Source organism: Daphnia carinata, chromosome 5, assembly GCF_022539665.2.
Source record: "Daphnia carinata strain CSIRO-1 chromosome 5, CSIRO_AGI_Dcar_HiC_V3, whole genome shotgun sequence".
In the NCBI taxonomy this organism is placed as follows: domain Eukaryota; kingdom Metazoa; phylum Arthropoda; class Branchiopoda; order Diplostraca; family Daphniidae; genus Daphnia; species Daphnia carinata.
In genome coordinates, this window is record NC_081335.1 from 8,194,687 (window position 1) to 8,218,272 (window position 23,586).

At 41.0% G+C, this 23,586-nt stretch overlaps 6 protein-coding genes and 3 long non-coding RNA genes across 11 annotated transcripts; 5 read left to right on the top strand and 4 right to left on the bottom strand.

Annotated features, from left to right (window-relative positions):
• The first annotated feature begins 229 nt into the window (after window positions 1-229).
• Window positions 230-2,038, top strand: LOC130702782 (L-threonine 3-dehydrogenase, mitochondrial-like). Its single transcript, XM_057524395.2, has 9 exons — window positions 230-457; window positions 543-656; window positions 729-878; window positions 991-1,139; window positions 1,204-1,318; window positions 1,379-1,484; window positions 1,547-1,654; window positions 1,723-1,775; window positions 1,856-2,038. Exons 1-9 carry the CDS (start codon window positions 328-330, stop codon window positions 1,981-1,983), a joined length of 1,053 nt encoding a protein of 350 aa, XP_057380378.1. The 5' UTR covers window positions 230-327; the 3' UTR covers window positions 1,984-2,038.
• Window positions 1,979-3,808, bottom strand: LOC130702797 (uncharacterized). Of its 2 annotated transcripts, none has more exons than XR_009420989.1 (3): window positions 3,667-3,808; window positions 3,189-3,600; window positions 1,979-2,696 (listed from the first exon to the last, which is right to left on the bottom strand). It is a non-coding gene; the product is annotated as an uncharacterized LOC130702797 (long non-coding RNA). The 2 variants fall into 2 exon arrangements; XR_009004430.2 differs by having other exon boundaries at window positions 3,179-3,600.
• On the top strand, window positions 2,554-5,672 carry LOC130702771 (putative inorganic phosphate cotransporter). Of its 2 annotated transcripts, none has more exons than XM_057524382.2 (13): window positions 2,554-2,665; window positions 2,977-3,141; window positions 3,216-3,285; window positions 3,386-3,591; window positions 3,678-3,917; window positions 4,000-4,087; window positions 4,151-4,377; window positions 4,464-4,613; window positions 4,710-4,842; window positions 4,965-5,038; window positions 5,108-5,155; window positions 5,215-5,334; window positions 5,422-5,672. In XM_057524382.2, exons 2-13 carry the CDS (start codon window positions 2,995-2,997, stop codon window positions 5,617-5,619), a joined length of 1,701 nt encoding a protein of 566 aa, XP_057380365.1. In that variant the 5' UTR covers window positions 2,554-2,665; window positions 2,977-2,994; the 3' UTR covers window positions 5,620-5,672. The 2 variants fall into 2 exon arrangements, with proteins under 2 accessions (XP_057380365.1, XP_057380366.1); XM_057524383.2 differs by having other exon boundaries at window positions 2,977-3,123.
• Window positions 5,478-6,298, bottom strand: LOC130702795 (uncharacterized). Its single transcript, XR_009004426.2, has 3 exons — window positions 6,107-6,298; window positions 5,916-6,047; window positions 5,478-5,615 (listed from the first exon to the last, which is right to left on the bottom strand). It is a non-coding gene; the product is annotated as an uncharacterized LOC130702795 (long non-coding RNA).
• Window positions 6,299-8,841: 2,543 nt separating this feature from the next.
• On the top strand, window positions 8,842-10,681 carry LOC130702778 (bystin-like). The gene is made up of 8 exons (XM_057524392.2): window positions 8,842-8,979; window positions 9,080-9,208; window positions 9,264-9,359; window positions 9,415-9,556; window positions 9,622-9,771; window positions 9,855-10,081; window positions 10,146-10,354; window positions 10,435-10,681. Exons 1-8 carry the CDS (start codon window positions 8,875-8,877, stop codon window positions 10,637-10,639), a joined length of 1,263 nt encoding a protein of 420 aa, XP_057380375.1. The 5' UTR covers window positions 8,842-8,874; the 3' UTR covers window positions 10,640-10,681.
• Window positions 10,682-10,793: 112 nt separating this feature from the next.
• On the bottom strand, window positions 10,794-12,330 carry LOC130702796 (uncharacterized). Its single transcript, XR_009004428.1, has 4 exons — window positions 12,125-12,330; window positions 11,934-12,065; window positions 11,424-11,633; window positions 10,794-11,335 (listed from the first exon to the last, which is right to left on the bottom strand). It is a non-coding gene; the product is annotated as an uncharacterized LOC130702796 (long non-coding RNA).
• A 2,570-nt stretch (window positions 12,331-14,900) lies between these two features.
• Window positions 14,901-17,774, top strand: LOC130702766 (sodium-independent sulfate anion transporter-like). Its single transcript, XM_057524377.2, has 10 exons — window positions 14,901-15,260; window positions 15,322-15,520; window positions 15,590-15,810; window positions 15,876-16,053; window positions 16,195-16,359; window positions 16,453-16,614; window positions 16,685-16,825; window positions 16,904-17,049; window positions 17,139-17,303; window positions 17,372-17,774. Exons 1-10 carry the CDS (start codon window positions 14,916-14,918, stop codon window positions 17,690-17,692), a joined length of 2,043 nt encoding a protein of 680 aa, XP_057380360.1. The 5' UTR covers window positions 14,901-14,915; the 3' UTR covers window positions 17,693-17,774.
• Window positions 17,775-19,592: 1,818 nt separating this feature from the next.
• On the top strand, window positions 19,593-22,491 carry LOC130702767 (sodium-independent sulfate anion transporter-like). Its single transcript, XM_057524378.2, has 12 exons — window positions 19,593-19,659; window positions 19,728-20,023; window positions 20,099-20,297; window positions 20,386-20,606; window positions 20,669-20,846; window positions 20,919-21,083; window positions 21,173-21,334; window positions 21,406-21,546; window positions 21,619-21,764; window positions 21,849-22,013; window positions 22,090-22,240; window positions 22,306-22,491. Exons 1-12 carry the CDS (start codon window positions 19,638-19,640, stop codon window positions 22,446-22,448), a joined length of 1,989 nt encoding a protein of 662 aa, XP_057380361.1. The 5' UTR covers window positions 19,593-19,637; the 3' UTR covers window positions 22,449-22,491.
• A 71-nt stretch (window positions 22,492-22,562) lies between these two features.
• Window positions 22,563-23,520, bottom strand: LOC130702788 (uncharacterized). The gene is made up of 2 exons (XM_057524406.2): window positions 23,048-23,520; window positions 22,563-22,955 (listed from the first exon to the last, which is right to left on the bottom strand). Exons 1-2 carry the CDS (start codon window positions 23,432-23,434, stop codon window positions 22,935-22,937), a joined length of 408 nt encoding a protein of 135 aa, XP_057380389.1. The 5' UTR covers window positions 23,435-23,520; the 3' UTR covers window positions 22,563-22,934.
• Between the last annotated feature and the right edge of the window lie 66 nt (window positions 23,521-23,586).

The following is a 23,586-nucleotide window of genomic DNA, read 5'->3' on the forward strand; positions in this document are numbered from 1 at the left end:
GCCCCTTTCATTTGGTTCTATCCTATTGGCGACTATTTATACCACCAAGTAGAAGCAGAGATGCAACCGTCACAATCTCGTGATATGCGTTCCTCTGCCAAAAGGACTTGGAGTACGTAAAAAAAAGTATTTCGAGAACGTAGTTGAAAAGTGTAGATGGAAGCCAAACACAACATCAACTAAAACAACGCAACGGCTGTATAGCTTCCCGCTAAATAAGTCAAGACGAGAGTGTTCACAGACGTATTTCGGATCAGTCGAGGCCGACCGTCTGATACGGTGAAAAGTATACCTGAAACTGTGCTAAACAGTATTTACAAAATCGCTATGGCACTCCAACGATTGCAAATTCAACATTGTCGAGTGTTTTCAAGTTTAATTAATAACCAGCTTAATCTTCGACGAAATCAGTCTGTTTTGGCAACACCTGACGAAAATCCCAGGATTCTAATCACCGGTAAGTTTGGCACATTCATCAGTTAAACTAACAGTTATACGTTCAAATGTTGAATTGATAATAAAACTTTCTCAAATCAATTTAGGTGGACTGGGTCAACTTGGAACTGGATTGGCTAAAATCCTACGCGAAAAGTATGGCAAAGACAACGTCATCATGTCCGATATTCTTAAACCATCGAAAGAAGTGGTCGAAGCCGGTATAACATTGCACAAGATTCATTTCATTCGTGCTAATTTATTCATTCAAAATCTACAATACTTTCATTTAGGTCCGTACCTTTTTGCCGACATCCTTGACTTTAAATGTCTTCAAGAGATGGTAGTAAACTATCGGATTGATTGGCTGATCCATTTTAGCGCCCTACTGAGCGCCGTTGGGGAGCAGAACGTTCCTTTGGCCATTCGAGTCAACATCGAAGGTAAAGTCTGGCGTGTGAGCTATTAATAGTATGAATATGCTGAAAACTAGGTCAACGCATAGTTGTTGTCTTTTTGCTGTACCGAAATGTTTGCCTTGCTTCCTTTTGGCAGGATTGCACAACGTGATGGAATTGGCCAAACAGTATCGCCTTCGGATATTCGTTCCTTCTACCATAGGCGCATTCGGTCCCGAATCACCACGGAATCCCACGCCAAACTTAACCATACAAAGACCCAAAACAATTTACGGCGTTTCAAAAGTATACCATCCAGCGATTAAAAAATTGTTCGCAAATGATTGACAACCACATTTTCTTGATGCAGGTTCATGGCGAATTACTAGGAGAGTATTACCATCACAAATTTGGTCTCGATTTCAGATGTCTCCGTTTTCCTGGAGTTATCTCCAGCGATACCAATCCAGGCGGAGGAACAACTGGTAATAGATATGAGATTATAGTTAACAAACAGAACCCTTTCTAATTATTCTGCCTTTTAGATTATGCCGTTCAGATATTTCATGATGCCCTCAAAACTCGTCAATTTCAATGCTATTTGAAACCCGACACTCGTCTACCAATGATGTACATCACAGACGCATTACGGTAAATAACTAATGATAAGTTTGAATTGAATTTACCAGTTTAGCTATTTAACGTCACTTTAGGTCGCTCTGTGAATTCATGGCCTTGCCTCCGGAAGCACTTAAACAGCGAACGTACAACGTAACAGCAATGAGTTTCACACCTGAAGAAATTGTTCGAAGCGTGCAGAGGTAAGCGCTTGTGCTCCGGTAAGTAAAATGCTATCTCAATTAAGCTTAATTTCGATTCTATGATATAGGCACGTACCAGATCTTAAAGTATCATATGCACCGGATTCGCGCCAACAGATCGGTAAGAATGATTTTCAAGTTGTTGGCCACAGTTCATCTTAAATTTTCATTTTTATTTCGTTCTTTGAAAAAAAAAAATAGCGGATTCATGGCCTCAGGTGTTTGATGATTCAGAGGCTCGCGCTGAATGGAACTGGAAGCCTCAATATGATATCGATGGAATGGTTGATATCATGGTAAACGCACTCCGGCCAAAGTACCAACTTTGATGCAAAACGTGTAATGAAAGAGTCTTACACACTTGCTAGCAGCACCCTCGCAAAAGAAATGAGTTGAATATTATTTCAACTTGTAATAAAATGCCAACGTAGCTCTCTGATAGAGAATGATCAAATTGAAACCATTAGACTAAATTCATTTTTAAATCTTGTACATGTAAATGACAATCCTTTCTTGTCTATCAGTTGCAATCTGACTTACACTGAGGCAGTAAAAGTCTATTTGTGAACGTATATGTCTACTCATGACCTTCGAGCAATCCTCTAGGATTACATTGTTAGGAAAAGTTCCTCCGTTATAGTTAATGATATTCATGATTCTAATATACGAATTAATATTCGTCGTTCGTGTTTCTTCATTTGTTGCAAACTTCTTTCCTATCAGCATGAAACTAAAGAAATTGCAAAAAACAGTTGAAGATATAGTAACAAGGATGTTACATTAAAGGCAGCGTAGTTAACCGCCTCCCCAAGCTTTGTCATAGTAAAAACAAAATGAGATAAGCTTAAATAGATGATGATTTTATCGGTAGCGATATCTTTAAATCCATTGTCTGGCGAGTCAAATTGCCTGCCAACTGCTAGACTCTTCAGTGGCTTTGAGTGTTTGGACTCGTCTAGGCGTCCGTGGCAGCAACTGAAAGCGTCGAGATCCCATTTATGTGCTGCTAAAGTAAGTTCCACGAAGTGAAAAAAGTAAACCTCTGTAAAAGAAAAAAATCGATTGACGATTTAAAAATAAATTCAAATGGGGCTGTATAATGGTTTAAATTTACATTGATATCACCTTCGCAAAAGACGTTTGAAAGTCGATTTTTATTTAATTTAATTTTTATCTTTTTTGCAATGTGTCAATCAAAACGTAAAGGGATTTAGGTCTAGAATCGTAATGGTGTGGCATAGACAACACGTTCTGTAACCTTTATCTAGATCTAAATGTTCTTAAGCCTGATATATAATTGTTTATCTACCCCGATTCACCAGCCATAACAATACACGGATATGAGTGGCACGTCAAGCAATGCTGACGGAGATGAGAAAGGTAACCAACCGCATTTGTCACACGCAATCTCCATCATTGCAATAGACACCAAACAATCGACTGATAAAGCCATAAACAACGATCAGAAAGTAGCTAATGATTCAAAGGTAAAAAAAAAAACCGTTTCACAAGTATGTTACTAACCTTCACTAACCTTTGTGTCTGGACTGGTGTTCAACAGACCGACATCACTGAGCAACATCTCCATGGAAATGAACGTGGAGACAATGAGGAACCCGAACGTCCTGATGGTTTGTAAACGTCATGACGTTTCCATCTCCACCACTTTTCAAGGATAGATGGAAATATATGTGCGAAATACTTGAAAACCTTTCTCGATATTTTTCACAGAATTCTTCGGGTCACGACACGTTTTTGCTTTGATGGGATTTCTTGGCTTGGCTGCTGTGTACATGATGCGTATCAACTTGTCGGTGGCTATCGTCGACATGGTCAAAACTCCAAACACTACGACGTTCTTCGGCAGGAGCGGCAGCGGAGGCTCTAGCGGAAATAACAGCGAACAGTGCGAAAGTGATGAATCTGGTGACAGTGATGTAGGTATTCTATAATAGTTAACATGTTAGTCAATTAGAAAGTTCTTTTTTATCTCACTTTAAATGAACGCGTACTTACTAAACAGGGCAATGGCGAGTTTGATTGGGACGGTGAAACACAAGGCCTGATTTTGGGTGCGTTCTTCTGGGGCTACATGGTGACGCAGATTCCAGGTGGAATTTTGGCCGAGAAGTACGGAGGCAAATACGTGTTGGGTATTGGCATCCTTCTCACCGATTTCTTTTCCATGCTAACTCCATTGGCCGCACGACATGGCGGCGCTGGAGCAGTTATAGCAATGCGTGTACTCACCGGCCTAGCTGAGGTACTTGCGATGCTTTCACAATAGTCATCTTCTTATTTCAAATCAAATTTTAATCCGGGTTTCGCTGATTGATTCATTTCAGGGAGTGTCGTTTCCATCGGCTAATAATATGATTTCAAAATGGGTCCCCACATTTGAACGAACGACTATAGGCGCCTTCGTCTTGGCAGGTTTTCATCTTCGCGCGTGACGCCAACTTATTTCATGAAGTGTTTCAATTTTTTTCGTTTAAGGTACTCAATTCGGGACGGTGATCATCATGCCGTTGTCGGGTTTCCTGTGTAATCTCGAATACGATGGCGGATGGCCTTTGGCTTTTTATGTCCCTGGCGTAATCGGAATTCTCTGGTTCATTGCCTGGGTTTTCTTGGTGTATGATAGCCCGTCGGTACATCCTAGAATTTCGGAAAAAGAGAAACGTTACATTATCGCCTCTACTGGGGTTTTGAAGCCAATTCCGGTAGGCAAATGCTTCCCTGTTTATCACTTACATATTTCGAAAACTCGAAAGACTTTGATGTCAAGTTTTTTCCTATTACGTTTTAGTTTACAGCAACTCCGTGGTCAACAATCATGACTTCCATTCACCTGTGGGCTATTCTTGTTGCCCATTTGGGCCATAGCTGGGGTCTTTCCATGCTACTTACAGAACTGCCGACGTACATGAAGACCGTCTTGCACTTTGACTTGAAAGCGGTAAGCTGATTTTGAACTTAACATAAAAATAAAAATATAATTACAATTGACCTTCACGTCTTCTCCAAACTGAATCTATTCAATATTGTTACCTAGAATGGATTGCTTTCGGCACTTCCGTATTTAGCAATGTGGTTGTTTTCCATCGCCTTTAGTGTGACTGCTGACGCAATGAGAAAAAACAAAATTTTAAATACGACCAACACGAGGAAGCTATTCACTACCATAGGTAAATATTATTGTTATTCAATGGTGGTGAGCTTCCGGGCTAACTAAATCTATACCTACAGTATCTGAAATGGTTGCAATCAGATTTTTTACATGTTTGGTATTTTACTCACGTTTATTCAGGGCTCCTCATTCCAGGTTTAGGACTCATCGGCGCGAGTTATACAGGCTGTGACCGAGTTGCCACACTTACTTTGGTAAAATAAAAAGTGCAAAGCAATACCGAGTTTTTGCACAATATTTAAGATATTGGATATTTTTTTCAGCTCACCCTGTCATGCGGTTTTAATGGGGCTATTTATTCAGGATTTTTAGTAAGTTTTCCTAAGTATTTGAATTACCTTTCTTTTAAGGTGGAAGCTATTTTTTACAGGCTAATCATATCGACATTGCATCGAATTATGCCGGTACTATGATGGGTGTCACAAATTGCGTCGCCAGCATCTGTGGATTTCTGGCACCCTATGTTGTCAATCTGATAGTAACGGAATCGGTACAGCAACTGTTGCAAACTAAAGTTAAATTTTTGGTTGAAAATATTTTCTTTACTTACATGTGTTTGGCCTCTTCGACAACCAAGGGCTCCATTGATCAATGGCAAACAGTTTTCTTCCTCTCAGCAGGCATCTACGCTTTGACAAATTTGTTTTATGTCATTTTTGGTACTGGTGTAGAGCAGCCATGGAACAAACTCAAAGATACCCATCCACTGGAGCAGAAGAGAAACGAATCTATTGGCTCCTTCACCAGCTCAGGAAAATCTGGCAAATCAGACTAATACAGAAGAATGGTTAATTAGATTTTTCCTCTACTTCTATCTTTCTCTAATACGACTGAAATCTGAAAATAAAAGCAAATGCTATACATTTTTCTCAAATTTTTACATCAGCATTGGTGCTTATAAGCTCCCTGTATGGGAATCCTGTTATCGATTTTGGATTGCTATGAGTCATTTAACAACACAATATTAATTCACTTACACAGTAGCTTCTGTTAGAATATATTTAACAGGTAGTTTCTTAGTTAAAAATAGAAAAGACTTCCTAATCTACCTAACAAAATGTAACTTAATACCTGTGTAAGGAGAAGGGTCACATTGAAGCCTGTTTCTTTCAACATTATGCTTGCAATTTTCATAAATGCAGCAGTCTGCTGTCAATACCATAAGAGCATTGCTTTGTTGTTTTACATGGTCTATGCAAAAAACTGCAACCCTTTTTTAATTATTCTCATCAAAACAAAAGAAATACAATGTTTTGTCTTACGGGGTTTTTCACATTTGCCGACGGCTGCTCCAACTCACACTACGCCAAAGAAAAAAGGCTTGAATCCGAACCAACCAATAACATTCTTGTCATTTATCTTCCACATACACGAAATAAAAATTCAATTTCAATAAAAAAAACTTGAAAATATACTGAAATGAAAAGAAAAAGAAAACAATAGCAGGCGAAGAACACAGCACCGTTGCAAAAGTGCCGCCTGGTGGCCGAAACGGAAGTTATAATAATATGGTATCGTAACTACACGACTGTTTTTCCTATATTAGGAGGACCGAAGACGCCGAAATCCCGACATTACACCTAGCGGTGATAACCGAAGACATTAAGCGGGGAGAAACGCGATTGCTGCCGTTCCAACGGGAAGTATTAGCCGTACTTTTTTAATAGCTAAATTCCAATGAGCCGTTTAAAAAAACTTTTTTTTCTTTTTTCCTAGGTGTGGGCCTAGGCCGCAGCATTAATGCTGCGGCAATGGGGCTATTAGGGGGACCGAAGACGCCGAAATCCCGATATTTTACCTGGTGGTGATAACCGAAGATATTAAGCGGCGAAAAACGCGATTGCTGCCGCTCCAACGGGAAGTATTAGCCGTACATTTTAAGTAGACTAAATTCCAATGAGCAATATTTAAAAAACTTTTTTTTTCTTTTTCCCTAGGTATGGGCCTAGGCCGCAGCATTAATGCTGTGGCAATGGGGCTAGTCTCGGGACGAACCTGCGCGCTTCAGGTGAGACTGGCTGCAGCATGCCCAACCCAGGCTTTGCCTGGTCTGCAATGTGTTCTTGAGTATAAATTGCCCAAATGTTGGCCTGCTTGCTCACGCAGGCCATCCCACCCCCTATTGACGGGGAAGCGAGTGGCGGGAGAGCCGAGCCAAGGCGGACTATGAGCAATTTGAATTAAAAAGTCCGCCGGATGGTGTACAGACTGCACGGGCAAGGGCTTATTGGCCTTCTCAAGAATGAACAGTCGCGCATGGCCTGAGCGCCATGCGGAATGCATTACATACAATCGTCTACCTGAATTTGAAAAGTAGCAAAGTTTAATTGCTGAACTATCTAACCAATAGCTAGGCAGACCTCTCCTACTTACCATATTCAAACTCACATTTCAAGCAACCTATTTACAAGCTAACAAGAAGATGCCTTTACCTGTGTTCCCGAAACCAGAAGAGAGATACGTGGAGGAGGGGGAAGAGATGAAGGAGGAGGATGAAGAGAGGAGGAGGCTTGGTCTCTGGCTGATGCTAAGGCCGTTGTTTTGGCTAAGGAATGGGCTGAGTTTGTCATTAAGGCTGGGCCTTTGGATGTGGATGAGGATGTGAAGGTGGCGGCTATAGCTTTCCTTCAGACTTTGGCTGAGAATGTGGCTAAGGCTGCGGATGGGAATGAGGATGAGGAGGACGATTGGGTTTTGGCTAATGCTTGGGCTGTGTTTGTGTTTAAGGTTGGGCTTGCGGACGTGGATGAGGAGGTAAAGAAGTTAGCTCAAGCTTTAGTTTTTGCTTGCGATGAGAATTTGGCTAAGGCCGAGAATGGGTATGTGGATGAGGCGGAAGAGGAGGAGGATGCTGATATAGAGGCTTTTACTATGACTTGGGATATAGATGCGGACGTGAAGGAGGCTGCTCGGGCTTTTATTGACATTTGGAAAGAACATTTGGCCAAGGCTGAGGATGGGGATGTGGAGAAGGAGGAAGCGGAGGAAGCTATAGCTTTGCTTGCGGCATGGATTGGGATTTCAGCTAACCCTGAGAATGTGGCGGAAGAGAAGGAGAAGGAGGAGGATGATGAAGAGGATGATAAGACTTTGGCTGAGATTTTGGCTGAAATTAAGGCTCAGCGTGTGATACCTGTCAATATTGGACCGTCCACACCAGTGGGTAAGCGTAAACGGGAAGAAGATGTTACAGAAACTCTTCCTGAAAAGAAACGGCCAAGGCGATGATCCTTAAATTTAAATTATTAGTAGCGTGCATTCTCAAAATTGTGTGCATGTCCGTGTGAATGTGTGTGTGCAAATGCGTGTACCTTTGGTATGAATAATCTTGTCAAAATTCTTGTTGCGTATGATGTGTGTGTGTGTGTGTGTGTGTGTGTGTGAATGTGTTTGTATATATCACAGTTTGGTTCTAGTTTCAAAATGCACTGCTTTAAACCTAACAAAATTGTCTTGTCTTTTCATTCGGTTCTATAATACGGGGGTAGGGGGGGAGGATGCAAGCGGGGCTAGAAGGTAGTTGTAGGCTATTCATATTTCAACCGGAAAGGTATGGTCCAACATCTAGACGATGCATTGAATTTCACTCAAAGCACGGTATTTATGAAAGTTGGCGCACGTATTTAGTTAGCATACCTTTTCTGTTATTGTGCTTTGCTCGTTAATTAAATTTAATAGTTTATACTTCCTTTTGTTGGATAATTGCTATTGCTCAAAATGATTTAGTGCGCGTTTAGTGTCATTCTTTTCTTTTTGTTTTACCATATAGTTAAATTTTTGCTTAGACTATGTGCTCAAATTGCAAGAAGTTATGCGCTGAGTTCCCATTGCAGTCATAAACGGAGGCGTGTAATATAATGCGGAACTCCCATATCTGAAGTCCGCGCTTTACCTAGACCCATTGCTTGCCCCTCATTGTATCCATTACCAAGTTCACACGTGTTGACAGAAGCGTCTGCTTAGTCCGAGATTCACAGTGTGAGTTGTGTTACGTTAGATCATCCAGTTTTCATCTATTTTACAAAACATAATGGGTAAGGCTAAGAGACTGAAAGTGTCCAAGACAGGTAGATCTGAAGGTCTTGATCAACAGATTTCAAACGAAGAATTTGCAGTAAATAAAGGTCGAGTTAAGGTAATTGACTTTTAAAAGAAACAGGCCAAAAAAACTTGTGCGCATATGACTATGACTAGCCATGACTAAAGGTATTTAATTTCCTAATATCACTAAATAGACGAGGAAAAGGACTGATGCAGATGATGAATTTGTTGATGACAAACTGTCAGCAAGGATTTTGAAACAAGCTCAGAAACAACAGCAAGAGCTTGAAGAAGAAACAGGAGCAAGTGGCCCAGCGTTCAAAGTAAGCTATTTAATATATTAAATTGTAGACATTGTTCAGTTTAATTATTCTTTAGGTACGAGCCACATCATTGGGTGCAGACCTTGAAGAAGATGAATGTAACAGTGGTGAATCAGACTTTGAAAATGATTCACAGTTTGGGGAAGATGTGGTAAGTTAAACGATTAGCTCTATTCTGATGTAGTTTCTAATGTTCTGTTCTTTAGCAAGTTGATGAAGAGGATGAAAAGGCACTGGCAATGTTTATGAATCCTAATCCGGCACCCAGAAGAACTCTAGCTGACATTATATTAGAGAAAATAACAGAGAAACAAACAGAAATCCAGACACAGTTTTCTGAAATAGAAAGTAATGCCAAATGTTATTCATGTATCAATAACAAAAGCTAAACATTTAAATGTTTTCATTCGTAGGTGTCAAATTTCAAGACGTTGATCCACGCGTAAAATCATTATACCTCGGTGTAGCATCAGTTTTACATCGCTATCGGAGTGGAAAACTACCAAAGGCGTTCAAACTCATCCCTTCTTTGCAGAACTGGGAACAAATTCTGTACATTACTGGTATTTCTGTTTGGTTGTCTATCGTTGAAGTTTATAACTAATTCATGGATTTATTATGATAATGTTGGTTTGTTTCATCATAGACCCTGAAAAATGGAGCGCGGCTGCCATGTATGCTGCTACACGGATATTCACATCAAACTTAACGGAAAAAATGGCTCAGCGCTTTTTTAACTTGGTACTTTTACCACGAGTTCGCGACGACATTGCTGAGTTCAAAAAATTGAACTTCCATCTCTATCAAGCTCTGCGCAAAGCCCTTTTCAAACCTGGGGCGTTTTTCAAAGGATTTCTTCTACCACTTTGCGAGGTTGTACAAGCAAAATTTCAAAGTATTATTATGTTGTCTTTACTTTTCTTATTATGTACCCCAGAGTGGCACCTGCACCTTAAGAGAAGCTATCATTGTGGGCTCCGTCATTTCGCGATGCTCCATTCCTGTCCTACACTCTGCTGCGGCCATATTAAAGCTAGCTGAAATGAACTACAGTGGATCGAATTCCATTTTTCTGCGGATCTTTTTCGACAAAAAATACGCTTTGCCGTATCGTGTAGTTGATGCAGCTGTTCACCATTTCGTCAAGTGAGTATTTTCTTGTCGAATGCAAATTCGATAAAACTTGTTAGTTAACGTTTTGAAATTTTTTTTTTTTTTTTTTACAGATTTCAGCTCGATTCAAGGGAAATGCCCGTTTTGTGGCATCAGTCGTTGTTGACGTTTTGTCAGCGATACAAAGCGGATCTTAGTAGTGAACAGAAAGAGGCATTGCTTCAGCTCATCACTGTTCACAAACACCATACGTTAACACCAGAAATCCGCCGTGAACTGTTGCACTCTGCTTGCAGAGACGAAGAAATGGTTGATTAATCCAAGCATAGAGCGATCAATAAATTTGATATCCGACCTTTAGTCACGTCTCTACTACACACAAATGTAAAATTCATCCGTTTCTGCGGATAAAACTAGAAGTATGAAAAATAGCGTAAAATTAATGAAAACAATAAATGAAAAACAAGGTAGGTTAGTGTACGTTTTCTATTTCCAAAGCACTTCGGAGTGAAAGAGAAACATAAGATACCTCTCTTCGCTATCCCTTCAAAAGTGTCAGCCATAAAATTACATTACGACTCGAAACTCAAGCAATGAATGGTGATGACAAAAGTAAGTAGGAAAAAACTGTGATTAATTATACAAACCTTAGGCGAAACCGTTAATTAACTAGCGATTGGTTAACAATAGTTTGATCTGATACCAACATGTAGAAGGTGGTGAGGAGAGAAGGCAAAAACTGTTGTCACGTTCTTGCACCCGACTATATCTTAATAGCTAAGGCTAATATTAAAATAAAAAGGGAGAGAAGGCACATATGTATGCAATTTGATGAAAAACAACATCACGAAGAACACGGAATACCGAATGCAAACCTTGGAAAAACAGCCCCACCGTCCTGTGTTCAGATGTTTACGGGCAAGTGGCGTAGCTGCCCTTTTTTTTGTCCAATATGGAAAGTTGAAGATCAAGACTAAATATCACCAGGTATCGTATGTGGTAGCTGCGGGAATCCTGTTGAAATAGAAAAAAATATTATTATTATTAAAATTAATTACTGACAATTAAAATACAAAAAATGAAAAACATTAACAAAACAAACTTCTTCATCAAACAAGGGCTCCATTGTTCAATGGCAAACTGTTTTATTCCTCTCAGCAGGCATCTACACTTTGAAAAATTTGTTTTATGTCATTTGTGGTACTGGTGTAGAGCAGCCATGGAACAAACTCAAAGATACCCATCCACTGGGGCAGAAGAGCAACGAATCTATTGGCTCCCTCATCAGCTCAGGAAAATCTGGCAAATCAGACTAATACAGAAGAATGGTTAATTAGATTTTCCCTCTACTTCTATATTTCTCTAATACGACTGAAATCTGAAAATAAAAGCAAATGCTATACATTTTTCTCAAATTTTTACATCAGCATTGGTGCTTATAAGCTCCCTGTATGGGAATCCTGTTATCGATTTTGGATTGCTATGAGTCATTTAACAACACAATATTAATTCACTTACACAGTAGCTTCTGTTAGAATATATTTAACAGGTAGTTTCTTAGTTAAAAACAGAAAAGACTTCCTAATCTACTTAACAAAATGAAACTTAATACCTGTTTAAGGAGAAGGGTCACATTGAAGCCTGTTTCTTTCAACATTATGCTTGCAATTTTCATAAATGCAGCAGTCTGCTGTCAATACCATAAGAGCATTGCTTTGTTGTTTTACATGGTCTATGCAAAAAACTGCAACCCTTTTTTAATTATTCTCATCAAAACAAAAGAAATACAATGTTTTGTCTTACGGGGTTTTTCACATTTGCCGACGGCTGCTCCAACTCACACTACGCCAAAGAAAAAAGGCTTGAATCCGAACCAACCAATAACATTCTTGTCATTTATCTTCCACATACACAAAATAAAAATTCAATATAAATAAAAAAAACTTGAAAATATACTGAAAATGAAAAGAAAAAGAAAACAATAGCAGGCGAAGAACACAACACCGTTGGAAAATGCCGCCTGGTGGCCGAAACGGAAGTTATAATAATATGGTATCGTAACTACACGACTGTTTTTCCTATATTAGGAGGACCGAAGACGCCGAAATCCCGACATTACACCTAGCGGTGATAACCGAAGACATTAAGCGGGGAGAAACGCGATTGCTGCCGTTCCAACGGGGAGTATTAGCCGTACTTTTTCAATAGCTAAATTCCAATGAGTCATTTAAAAATTCTTTTTTTTCTTTTTCCCTAGGTATGGGCCTAGGCCGCAGCATTAATGCTGCGGAAATGGGGTTATTAGGAGGACCGAAGACGCCGAAATCCCGATATTTTACCTGGTGGTGATAACCGAAGATATTAAGCGGCGAAAAACGCGATTGCTGCCGCTCCAACGGGAAGTATTAGCCGTACATTTTAAGTAGACTAAATTCCAATAAGTAATAATTAAAAAACTTTTTTTTCTTTTTCCCTAGGTATGGGCCTAGGCCGCAGCACTAATGCTGCGGCAATGGGGCTAGTCTCGGGACGAACCTGCGCGCTTCAGGTGAGACTGGCTGCAGCATGCCCAACCCAGGCTTTGCCTGGTCTGCAATGTGTTCTTGAGTATAAATTGCCCAAATGGTGGCCTGCTTGCTCACGCAGGCCATCCCACCCCCTATTGACGGGGAAGCGAGTGGCGGGAGAGCCGAGCCAAGGCGGACTATGAGCAATTTGAATTTAAAAGTCCGCCGGATGGTGTACAGACTGCACGGGCAAGGGCTTATTGGCCTTCTCAAGAATGAACAGTCGCGCATGGCCTGAGCGCCATGCGGAATGCATTATCAATAATCGTCTTATCTAAGTTTTAAAAGTAGCAAAGTTTAATTGCTGAACTACCTAACCAGTAGCTAGGCAGACCTCTCCTACTCCACAAACTCGAACTCACATTCTATACCTTCGATTAAGAAGCTGATAAGAAAATGGCACCCGTTGCACCTGAAATGCGTAAGGTGTTAGCGACCAGTGCGAAAATTGCAAGTCTCCATCGCGCTATGTTCGGCAATAAGGTTCTAAAGGCAGCACCAAAACCAGAACAAGAAGCAAAGCAGCTGATTAATAAGCCAATGCCGCTGATTGACAATCCAAAACCTATCGACTTGTCGGCTAAACGTAAGCGGGATGACGCACCATCACCTTTTGTATATAAGAAACGTTTTGAGGGAACCAATTCAAAAGAAGTCATTCGGCTTCCACCAGTATTATCATTAGACGATATAATCAAGTTACAAACTAAGCCGAAACGGGTTGGGCGTATTACTAAGCAAAGGCTCGCTAATGGTAATAATGTGGCAAAAACTAAAGTTCCCAATCTCTTGCAGGCACCTGTCATTGATCCAGCGGTAGCGGCCAGAGCCAAGGCAGGCAGTCTTTACGCCAGTCTGTTTGGGGGTAAGTTTCCACCACCAGCAAGAATACCAAAGCAGCTAACTGATAAGCCAAAGCCCTTGGTAGACTGTCAGATCCGATCACCATTGCCACCATTGCCGAAATCAGATCCTGGCTTGCCGTGCCAATCACCATCCCGAGAATTACCCAATGACTCGATGGCCAAGCGGAAGCGGGAAGAGGATGGGCAAGCAAACCTTCCTGCGGAGAAGCGCTTCAAGGATCTGAATTTCAAGGACTACAAAGACCCTGTCCGCTTCAAGGCTACAGCTCGACGTTCAAAGGCACAGACCAAGGCGGAGATTAAAAACCTACATAGTAGCCTATTCGAGGGTTTGCTTCCATCCAAGGACCTGACGAGTAGGCCAGTTCCGCTGTCGCAACGTCCGGTTCGACCGCCGCTGCCTAAGACTGACCCAGAATATGGTATGCCCCCATGGTGTCGGCAGAGCTTTTACAACTATAATTATCAATTTTCCTTTGACTAGCCTAAGTTAAGAGTAGCTTATATTCCCAAAATTGCGTATGAATTTGTGTATGAATGTGTGTATGCAAGTGTGTAAATTATTCGGTACAAATCATCTAGTCAAAATTACTTGTTGTGTATGTGTGTGTGTATGTGAGAATGAATGTTGTTTGTATGTACCACACTTTGGTTGTAATTTTAAAATGTACAGCTTTAAACACCTTACCAAAATTGTCTTGTGTTTCACTGGCATAGGGCGGGGGTTAAGAAAGTTAGGTAAACCCAAAAAAAACTAACAAATGAAAAACGAATAAAACATAAATTGTTAGGCTGTTCCAGTAATAGCAGTCTGACAAAGAAGTAGGAACTTAAGCCGATCGTTAAAGCAAGTAGAAAACGATCTCTAGAAAATAGAATTTATTGAGATAAACCTTTAACACGCATACACATTACATTTTTGTTTTTCAAACACTAAGAGCTTTTAATCTTGATTGTAAGGTATGACATTATCACTCATAGTTGGTCGGAGGGGATCGACTCCTATAACAACCAGCAATCGATAATATAGCCAAACAATGCTACTCAGTTTTATCAAATTTTTCAAATACGATCAGTTTAGTTTGGCTAGCCAGTTGGTCTGTTACAGCGCTTTCTGCTTTTCGGGTTGGTATTCCTTTCAAAGTCTATGTGGAGTTGGATATGACGGCTAATGAAGAAAGCGCCAGTTCGAGTAGCGCATCAGAAAAAAGTTTTCAAGCCAAGAGCGAAGATCAGGCCTGCCAGACGGAAATACCTTCGGATTCCGTGACTGTTGTTCGGTTGAAACAGGGACATGGCGAAGACAATTCGCAGTCTTGGTGGAATAAGCGAAAACAGCGAATTTTCCGCAAGAAAACGTTGTACATGCGCATCCCAATACTGAAATGGCTTCCCAAATACTCTGCACAAGACTTTGTAGCTGATCTTGTGGCCGGCATCACCGTCGGAGTAACAGTCATTCCACAAGGTTTAGCTTACGCTACCGTGGCTGGACTCCCTCCCGAGGTATTAAAGCATTCAATATAGTTGTTAATCAATGCTAACTATATTTATTTATTTCTATTAGTATGGTCTGTACGCCTCGTATGTAGGATGCTTCGTTTATCTGTTATTCGGCAGTACACCTGTGGTCACTATTGGGCCAACGGCCCTTATGTCACTCGTCACTTACGATTCCGGGGCTGCGCTAATGGGACCTGAAGCAGCTATCCTTCTCGCATTTCTCACCGGTTGCATTGTTCTCCTCTTCGGCCTGCTCAATTTCGGTAAGAATCGAAATGTGTAATTGTTAGCTGTTATGGAATTCATAGTGAATAGTTGTTTCCTATTTGCAGGTTTCTTGATTGATTTCATCGCGGCTCCAGTCGTGGCCGGATTCACGAGCGCTGCTGCCTTCACGATAGCGACGACACAAATTGAAGCCCTTCTCGGCCTCAGATTTGATGACGAAGGGTTCCTCAATACGTGGATAGCGGTATTTGAACACATTGCAGAAACTAAAAAATGGGATGCTGTTTTGGGTTTTGCTTCCATCGCTATTTTGCTTCTACTTCGGGTATAAGCGTTGCGGAAGGTATTTCAACCTCTTGTTTCACGCATCTTTTTTTCCCCGTAAGATAGGTTCTTGATCAAGTCAAATTGGGTAAAGAAGGAGAAAGAAAGCGATGGCAAAATTGGGTCAACACGACATGTTGGCTAATTTCGGTCTCGCGTAATGCTATCGTCATCATCGCCGCTTCCATTTTGGCTTACGCTCTGACTGAACCTGGACAGAGTACATATCCTTTCACCCTGACCGGTAATTTCACGCATCTCTCAATAATTTTTTTGTTAAATGCATCCCCTGCAAAAATGAAAAACAATGCTATTTCGCCATTAAAAAGCAGCGCATTTCCTTTTGCAAAACTTTCCCTTAAATAGCTAACGTTTATACATTTAGGTGAGATTCCTAGCGGATTCCCTCCATTCCGAGCGCCGCCTTTTTCGTTTGAGGCAGACGGAAAGACATACTCTTTCGTGGACATTTGCAAAAATCTAGGCTCTTCGCTCTACATTTCTCCATTGGTCGCCGTAATTGAATCGATTGCGATTGCCAAATCCTTAGGTAGGGTATATTAAGGCAGCTGCCATACGGAGATGATGTTATATTATTCTCTTTGAATCATGTCTTGGATTGCGTGGAATTTCAAATGGATAGCCAAGGGGAGTCGCATTGATGTCAGTCAAGAGATGATCGCCATCGGGACTAGCAATATTTTAGGATCGTTTGCGTCATCGTATCCAGTGACAGGCGCATTTTCACGCACCGTCGTCAATGCCGCCAGCGGCGTCCGCACGCCTTTCGGCGGACTCTACACTGGTAACTAAAACCTTACCTCGTTATCAGAGGGTATTTATTTTAAAGAAAAATCTGTTCGTTTTTTATTCAGGGGCTCTTGTTCTTCTGGCCATTACGGTTTTGACGCCTTATTTTTTCTACATTCCAAAAAGCTGCTTGGCAGCTGTCATCATATCCGCTGTTATTTTCATGGTGGAAGTCAGCTTAGTCAAGATGGTTTGGAAATCAAAAAGTTAGTGAAACGATTCATTTTTTACTGCCATCGTAATCCCCGCACGTTTTGGACTAATTTCAACTGGCTGAAACGCAGGAATTGATTTAGTGCCTTTCGGCTTTACGTTCGTCTTTTGCGTCTTTGTCGGTCTGTCGCAAGGCATTTTGATTGGCACGGCCATAAATCTTGGCATGCTCTTATACAGCACGGCTCGTCCACGGATTAAAATCCATAAAATCAAGGTAAAGAAAAAAAAATTATAGTGGTGGAATGAAGAATTCAAATGTGTTTTCTTATCTGTCTGTAAATATTTTGCTTTTAAAAAAAAAAGAACCCAACGACCGAGTATCTTCTTATCATACCGGATCGCAGTTTAGTGTTCACCGCCATGGAATATTTCATGTCCAGTGTACGAAAAGCTTCGGCGTTATATCCTGGTATTATCGTAGTGATCGACATGAGCCACGTCTCCGCAGCGGATTTTACCACGGCTTATGTAAAATGACACATCAAAAAATGATATCATCATTCCCCTAACCAAATCCAAATGTCGTTTATACACAGGGCTTTGACAACATGATCAAGAGGCTGCAGAAACACGGACACAAACTCATTTTGACCCGACTCAAACCAGACGTTTTGCTCATTTTGTCCCGCATGGGGTGTGATTTCCATATGCACAACGAAGGTGAAGATATGCAAATTTTGCTCAGGGATATTTCTACACGTGATGTGTGTATATCTGTTGACCCATTGTCAACCAAAAACCCTCCTGTGGCAGAGCACACGTCGCTAGAATCACTCTCTTCGAGCGTCGAAGGAAATAGCGGGACGGACCATGTACCGCCCGTCACACGAGTTGATAATCACGACGGAACGCAGTGAATTGTTCTTTAAATATTTTGCCATCTGTTATCCGAGTCGAACTTATTAATAGTCAATTAGCCCAACAAACGGGTGCCGACATTGTGTAGAGACTGCACACGCAGCGTGAAATTTGCTTATCTCGTGAGTAAATATAAAAATGAAAAACCCGCCCCAATCTTGATGTGGTGCACATAATACGGAATAACGATAGCACCACATACATCAACCTTGGCAGAATGACGTCTGTGTTTTTCGATAACTTCCGTCTTTCGAATTCGTCTCGTTTGTTTTCGATTTTCGTGTTTCTTATCTTTTATTTTCAAAATCCTCGTGACGGAAGGCATGAAACGAATAGGGTTAGCTTTTCGCGATATGCAACACTGCACGATAATAACACAAAACAAGGGCAAGACAAAACGAACTTCAGGTGAGTTTAGAAGGAATGGCCGTGAAAGGTTAATTTGCAGTATCTCGTGAAATGTGCCGCAGGTGGACCTCTTGCATAACTACCAGCCGTATGCCAAATATCTCGGTACTTTGTCAAGCGAAGGTCGTTGTTGACGGCCACTCACCCTGTCGTGAGTGTAATACATTGTAAAAAAGGAGATTTAGTGTTCAAGACGAAGATAATGGTCCTGTTGCATAAGTAATAGCCACAATGGTCGTTTTCTGGGTTTCGCCTAAGACACGTAATAGGAGGTGTGCTAAGTAAGGCACTGTGAAACTGAATAGGTAGATTACGGTACGTACTGGCACTTGGGTAACTTGCGTTGAAATACCCTCTTGGGAGTGCAATGCAAAATCAAACTCCTTATTTTTTTTTCTTCTTTTTCTATTTTTACGGTTGCTTTACCAGGAATGCGCCGTTTTATGGAAGAATGAATATAAATAGTTAATTTTTTTGCCTTCCGAGAATGATTTCTCTTTTTGAGGAAGTCCAGCGGTCAACTTGCTACCCATTATGAATTTACTTATCAAGGGAATATGCTGGTTTTGGTTGGTACTTTTTGTTCAGGTTTGGACGTTTCGCAATAATTCCATAAGGCATAAAAAAAATCATTTTAACGCAAGGCTTTCGTATGTTTGCATAGAATATTTTGTTTCCTGTTTCTAGATACTTTTGGGTGTATCTTGTCCAAGCCAAAGAACTCCCAAAAAACGCCCTTTTTCGTCAGAAATCGCAAGACATTCAAAAGTGCACTACTGGCAAACTTAGGGCAATCGCTTCGAGTTTATGAGACTGGCAGGTAATATTTCATGAATATTTGATCCATTTCGTAACTCAGCTTAGCACGAGACATTCCCATAATTTACAACTTTGGAATTTGAGATCAGATTAAAATTTGAACTTTCGTATCGGTTTTAATGGTGTGGTTAGTGTAAAGCATTTGCTTATTGACGTTTGCTGTTGTTGTCTACGTATCTGGAAACTTCTAGTTTTCTCTCGATAAGCAACCAAACGTGGGCCACATAAACTAAGCCACACGTATTATTTGTTTACGGCTTCAGCGATTAAGCAAATTTTCTTTTTTTTTCTATCAGTTGGGAACATTTTGCGCAGGAAATTCTTCCTTGCAATTGCAATAAAATAGCGAATTATTCGTGAAAGCGAGGTGATCTTGCCGCAATAACAATCTATTTAAATATTTAATAAAAGAGTCGTTAATAATGTTGCTGAATTAACTTACTAGCAAAACACACGCGACCAGCTGATTACGTCAATGAAAGATTATTTTGTCGTGTCGTTATCGCCTGCCAAAAGCCATTGCTGAAATGCGATCAGTTTATAGCCACAGGGTTTACTAGTAGTAGATAAACGATAACTTAATTCCCCCACAGAATTGATCTCTTTTGTTGTAGATGTCATTGGTTTTCCCATCGCACTCCTATCGGCAGAAAAAGTTGGATCTGTCTTCTCTCTTATAGCTGACCGTCGCAGTGGTAGACTCGTTCTGTCCTGAAAATGGAACGCAACGCCGATTCGAGTAAAACATTGCCCCCCCGCAATAATTTTGGCCTTTGTATTCTGATATTTTGGGCTCGTTTTCAACAGGTAGCGACAGCGATGCGGAAAGTGAAACTCACGAACCGCAGACGACCATCACCGTTGTTCGATTAAAGCCCGGACACGATGGAGGGGACGGATCGCCACAGCAATCGTGGTGGGCAAAGCGGAAGCAACGCATTCTGCGGAAGAAAACGCTTTACATGCGCATGCCCATCCTAAAATGGCTGCCTAAATATTCGATTCAAGATTTCGTGGCAGATCTTGTGGCCGGCATCACCGTTGGAGTGACAGTCATACCGCAAGGATTAGCATACGCAACTGTGGCCGGTTTACCTCCTCAGGTAAATAATGAATAACTTTGCATTTTGTATTAGGCTGTCGCACCGTATAATTTTTAATGAATTCACTGTCTTTAGTATGGATTATACGCTGCTTATATGGGGTGCTTCGTGTACGCTGTGCTGGGCAGCACACACGCCATCACGATAGGGCCAACGGCCCTGATGGCCCTCGTTACGTACGACTCGGGCGCTACGCAAATGGGGCCTGAAGCTGCCATCCTGTTGGCCTTCCTCACCGGATGCATTATCCTCCTCTTTGGTCTTCTTAATTTCGGTAATAAACCTTGGGATGTCAAAACATACACACAGATTTGAAATGTGTATTTTTTGTTGTTGTGGCCATTTCGACGTGCGATTGATAGGTTTCTTAATCGATTTTATTGCGGCTCCGGTTGTGGCCGGATTCACTAGCGCTGCAGCTTTTACAATCGCCACAACCCAGATCGAATCTCTTCTTGGGCTCAAGTTTGATGACGAAGGTTTCCTTAATACGTGGATCGCCGTATTCGAGAACATCGAAAAAACGAAAAAATGGGACGCCGTCTTGGGTTTTTCATCCATCGCCGTTTTGCTTTTGCTTCGGGTATTAATTTAAATCATTTTGTTGTTTTCAAAAATTTTAAAATTCTATTCGTTGATGGTTAGATGTTGGATAAAGTGAAATTGGGTGAAGAGGGTAAGATGAATCGATGGCAAAAGTGGTTCAACGCCGGATGTTGGCTCATTTCGGTATCGCGGAATGCTATCGTCATCATCGTTGGATCCATTATCGCCTACAGTCTGACCGAGCCCGGAAGTTCTAGCTTTCCATTCACGCTAACCGGTGCGCAATAAACTGAATAGAAATATTTATAAATCAAAGTGAAAATATTCTATTTGATTCTTCTTCGATTAGGTTCGATTCCGAGTGGATTTCCTCCTTTCAAACCGCCCGTCTTCTCGTTCACGAACGGCGACAAGACGTACACGTTCGTGGAAATATGCAAAAATTTGGGATCTGCGCTCTATGTCACCCCGTTGGTTGCAGTTCTCGAATCAATCGCCATCGCTAAATCTTTCGGTATAATTATACTATAATTTTTTTTTTTTTGTAGGGCCTTTAACAATAATTTAAAAAAAAACTTTTTATTTATTTCTAACTGATCATAGCCAAAGGGAAAAGGGTCGATGCCAGCCAAGAAATGATAGCTATAGGTGCCAGCAATATTATGGGATCATTCGCATCGTCGTTCCCAGTCACGGGATCGTTTTCACGCACGTCCGTTAATTCAGCCAGTGGCGTGCGGACACCTTTCGGCGGTCTATATACCGGTAATGTCTTTTCATATTTTTTCCCCCATCATTTTTATTTCATGCGTGACATAATGATTTGATTCGTTTAGCGTCCCTCGTTTTGTTGGCCATCACCGTCTTAACGCCTTATTTCTTCTTTATTCCGAAAAGTTGCTTAGCAGCCGTTATAATCTGTGCTGTCATTTTTATGGTAGAAGTCCACATGGTGAAGATGGTCTGGAGATCGAAAAGTAATGAAGCACTTGCAATCAATTCCCTCGTTTGTTCGTGTGATAAACTTATTAAATAATTAATGCGCGCAGGGATTGATATTATTCCGTTCGGAGTGACGTTCGTCTTTTGTCTCTTCGTCGGGCTGGAACAAGGCATTCTAATCGGCACGGCTGTTAATTTAGGCATGTTGTTGTACACAACCGCTAGGCCACGTCTACGAATTCACAAACATCAAGTAATCAAAGAGTTTCTTTTTTTCAACTATTAGCATATTAAATTTATTTTAAAAAAACTTAAAAATATATTTGATTATGTGCAGAATCCGACGATGGAATATCTACATATCACTCCGGATCGCAGCTTGGTGTTCACAGCCATGGAATATTTCATGTCCAGCGTTCGGAAGGCCTCTGCGCTTTATCCGGGCATTATCGTTGTCGTCGACATGATCCACGTCTCTGCCGCAGATTTCACGACCGCTTACGTAATTATTCCTTGTTTAATTCAAAAAGTACAACTCGTTCTGCTTACTGAACTGTTTACGCCGTTTATTTTTACAGGGATTTAACAATATGATTAAAAGCCTGCAAAAACACGGACATAAACTCGTCTTGACGCGGACGAAACCCGAAGTATTGCTCATCCTGTCGCGAATGGGATGCGATTTGCATGTCCACACCGATGGCACAGACATGGAAAGCTTACTGAAAGGTACATTGTGATGGAAACTCTTTATTCTCATATACGTTAAATAATTTTTGTGCGTGGTTAAATAGAAGTTGTAACATCGTCATCGGTGCCATTGACGTTGTTGGACTCGTCATCTTCATCGTCGTCGTCTTCCCCCACGGACAAACGGGATTCACGAATTGAAGAGACGTCAATGAGCACATCGGTCGAAGTAGAAAAAGAAGTCTGATCAATTCAATTTTTTGTGTGTTATGTGTATGATTTGAGTTGTAATCACAGTTTGCTATGAAAAAAGAAATATATATATAATAGAGTGAGGTAATAAAACGAATCGAACCAGTGATGACATTGATACGGTGTACAATCCGCATTTCTTTGTATTTGATAACGTCCAGTATATAGACACGATTTTTAATGAGATGGCTAATTAAGAGTATTCGTCATGGAACCTTGACATTTTGGTGTGTCGTGTTCTAGTTTCATTTTATTTTTTTTTCGCAGTCGGGATAAATTTCACTTCACCTTGTAGCTCCATTTTCAAATTTCGAGACAGGAATTTTCAGCGAATTTTCATTTCTATTCCAGTTTCTAACATAATTCTTGGTGATTTGCATTTAGCCAAAAAAGTATAACGTTGTTAGCCTTGCAGGATTCACGTCCCATGGCGCCATCGCGTTGACATATGATTTGATCCGCAGCTTTTACAGCTGGGCCACTAGTTAGTACTCGCCGGTTTCTATTCATTAAATAAAATTCAATTGTATTTTTAAATGTAGTCTTGCTAAATGTTTCAGAATCACAAAATAGTTAATTTTCTCAATAGAATACCTCAGTAATGATTTCAGCGGATGCGTCATCGATTGAATACGGCGGTGGGGGATCATCTTCACTGATGTAATACGGTGGCGGTGCACTTTCGACGTTGTGTTGCGTCGCTATGGAAACAAAAGAAGGAAATTCTTGCGTCGCGATATCGCCGTCCGGCTGATATTCAGTTCCGTGACAACTTTCGTGACAATCAACAGTCGTTGAAGCAACGGATGGCTGTCGGAGTCGCCGCTGTTGAGCGTGTTTGGCTTTGCGGCGATTCGCTTGTCTCGGGCAATGACAACAGATGTAATAAACGGAGATGCAGAGCGTGATCACGACGATACCAGTGATGAAACCAGCCACTAAAAGACACTCTCCTATCCACTCGTCGTCTTCGTCATCCATTTTTGTAAGACCTTATTTTTTTTTAAATTTAGTTTTCGTACGATCGCAGTTTTTGAAAATGCGAAAAGAACACTTTGAAACGCGCAATTGAACAATGCAGCTGGGAGTGGTCGTGATTTAGCTTTTATAGACTCGGCAGGAAAATGAGCGTG

Bases quoted from the DNA above. Each gene is read 5' to 3' on its own strand.
- LOC130702782 (XM_057524395.2), top strand. From the start codon at position 328: ATGGCACTCCAACGATTGCAAATTCAACATTGTCGAGTGTTTTCAAGT. The intron at 657-728 runs GTATAACATTGC...ACTTTCATTTAG, and splicing joins GAAAGAAGTGGTCGAAGCCG to GTCCGTACCTTTTTGCCGAC. The intron at 1,485-1,546 runs GTAAATAACTAA...ACGTCACTTTAG, and splicing joins TACATCACAGACGCATTACG to GTCGCTCTGTGAATTCATGG.
- LOC130702771 (XM_057524382.2), top strand. From the start codon at position 2,995: ATGAGTGGCACGTCAAGCAATGCTGACGGAGATGAGAAAGGTAACCAA. The intron at 4,614-4,709 runs GTAAGCTGATTT...ATTGTTACCTAG, and splicing joins TGCACTTTGACTTGAAAGCG to AATGGATTGCTTTCGGCACT. The intron at 5,335-5,421 runs GTACAGCAACTG...TCGACAACCAAG, and splicing joins ATCTGATAGTAACGGAATCG to GGCTCCATTGATCAATGGCA.
- LOC130702778 (XM_057524392.2), top strand. From the start codon at position 8,875: ATGGGTAAGGCTAAGAGACTGAAAGTGTCCAAGACAGGTAGATCTGAA. The intron at 9,209-9,263 runs GTAAGCTATTTA...ATTATTCTTTAG, and splicing joins CAAGTGGCCCAGCGTTCAAA to GTACGAGCCACATCATTGGG. The intron at 9,772-9,854 runs GTATTTCTGTTT...GTTTCATCATAG, and splicing joins ACAAATTCTGTACATTACTG to ACCCTGAAAAATGGAGCGCG.
- LOC130702766 (XM_057524377.2), top strand. From the start codon at position 14,916: ATGACGGCTAATGAAGAAAGCGCCAGTTCGAGTAGCGCATCAGAAAAA. The intron at 15,811-15,875 runs GTATAAGCGTTG...CCCGTAAGATAG, and splicing joins CTATTTTGCTTCTACTTCGG to GTTCTTGATCAAGTCAAATT. The intron at 16,615-16,684 runs GTAACTAAAACC...TTTTTTATTCAG, and splicing joins TTTCGGCGGACTCTACACTG to GGGCTCTTGTTCTTCTGGCC.
- LOC130702767 (XM_057524378.2), top strand. From the start codon at position 19,638: ATGGAACGCAACGCCGATTCGA. The intron at 19,660-19,727 runs GTAAAACATTGC...CGTTTTCAACAG, and splicing joins GGAACGCAACGCCGATTCGA to GTAGCGACAGCGATGCGGAA. The intron at 20,847-20,918 runs GTGCGCAATAAA...TTCTTCGATTAG, and splicing joins CTTTCCATTCACGCTAACCG to GTTCGATTCCGAGTGGATTT.
- LOC130702788 (XM_057524406.2), bottom strand. From the start codon at position 23,434: ATGGATGACGAAGACGACGAGTGGATAGGAGAGTGTCTTTTAGTGGCT. The intron at 22,956-23,047 runs GTATTCTATTGA...TTTAATGAATAG, and splicing joins CCGCTGAAATCATTACTGAG to AAACCGGCGAGTACTAACTA.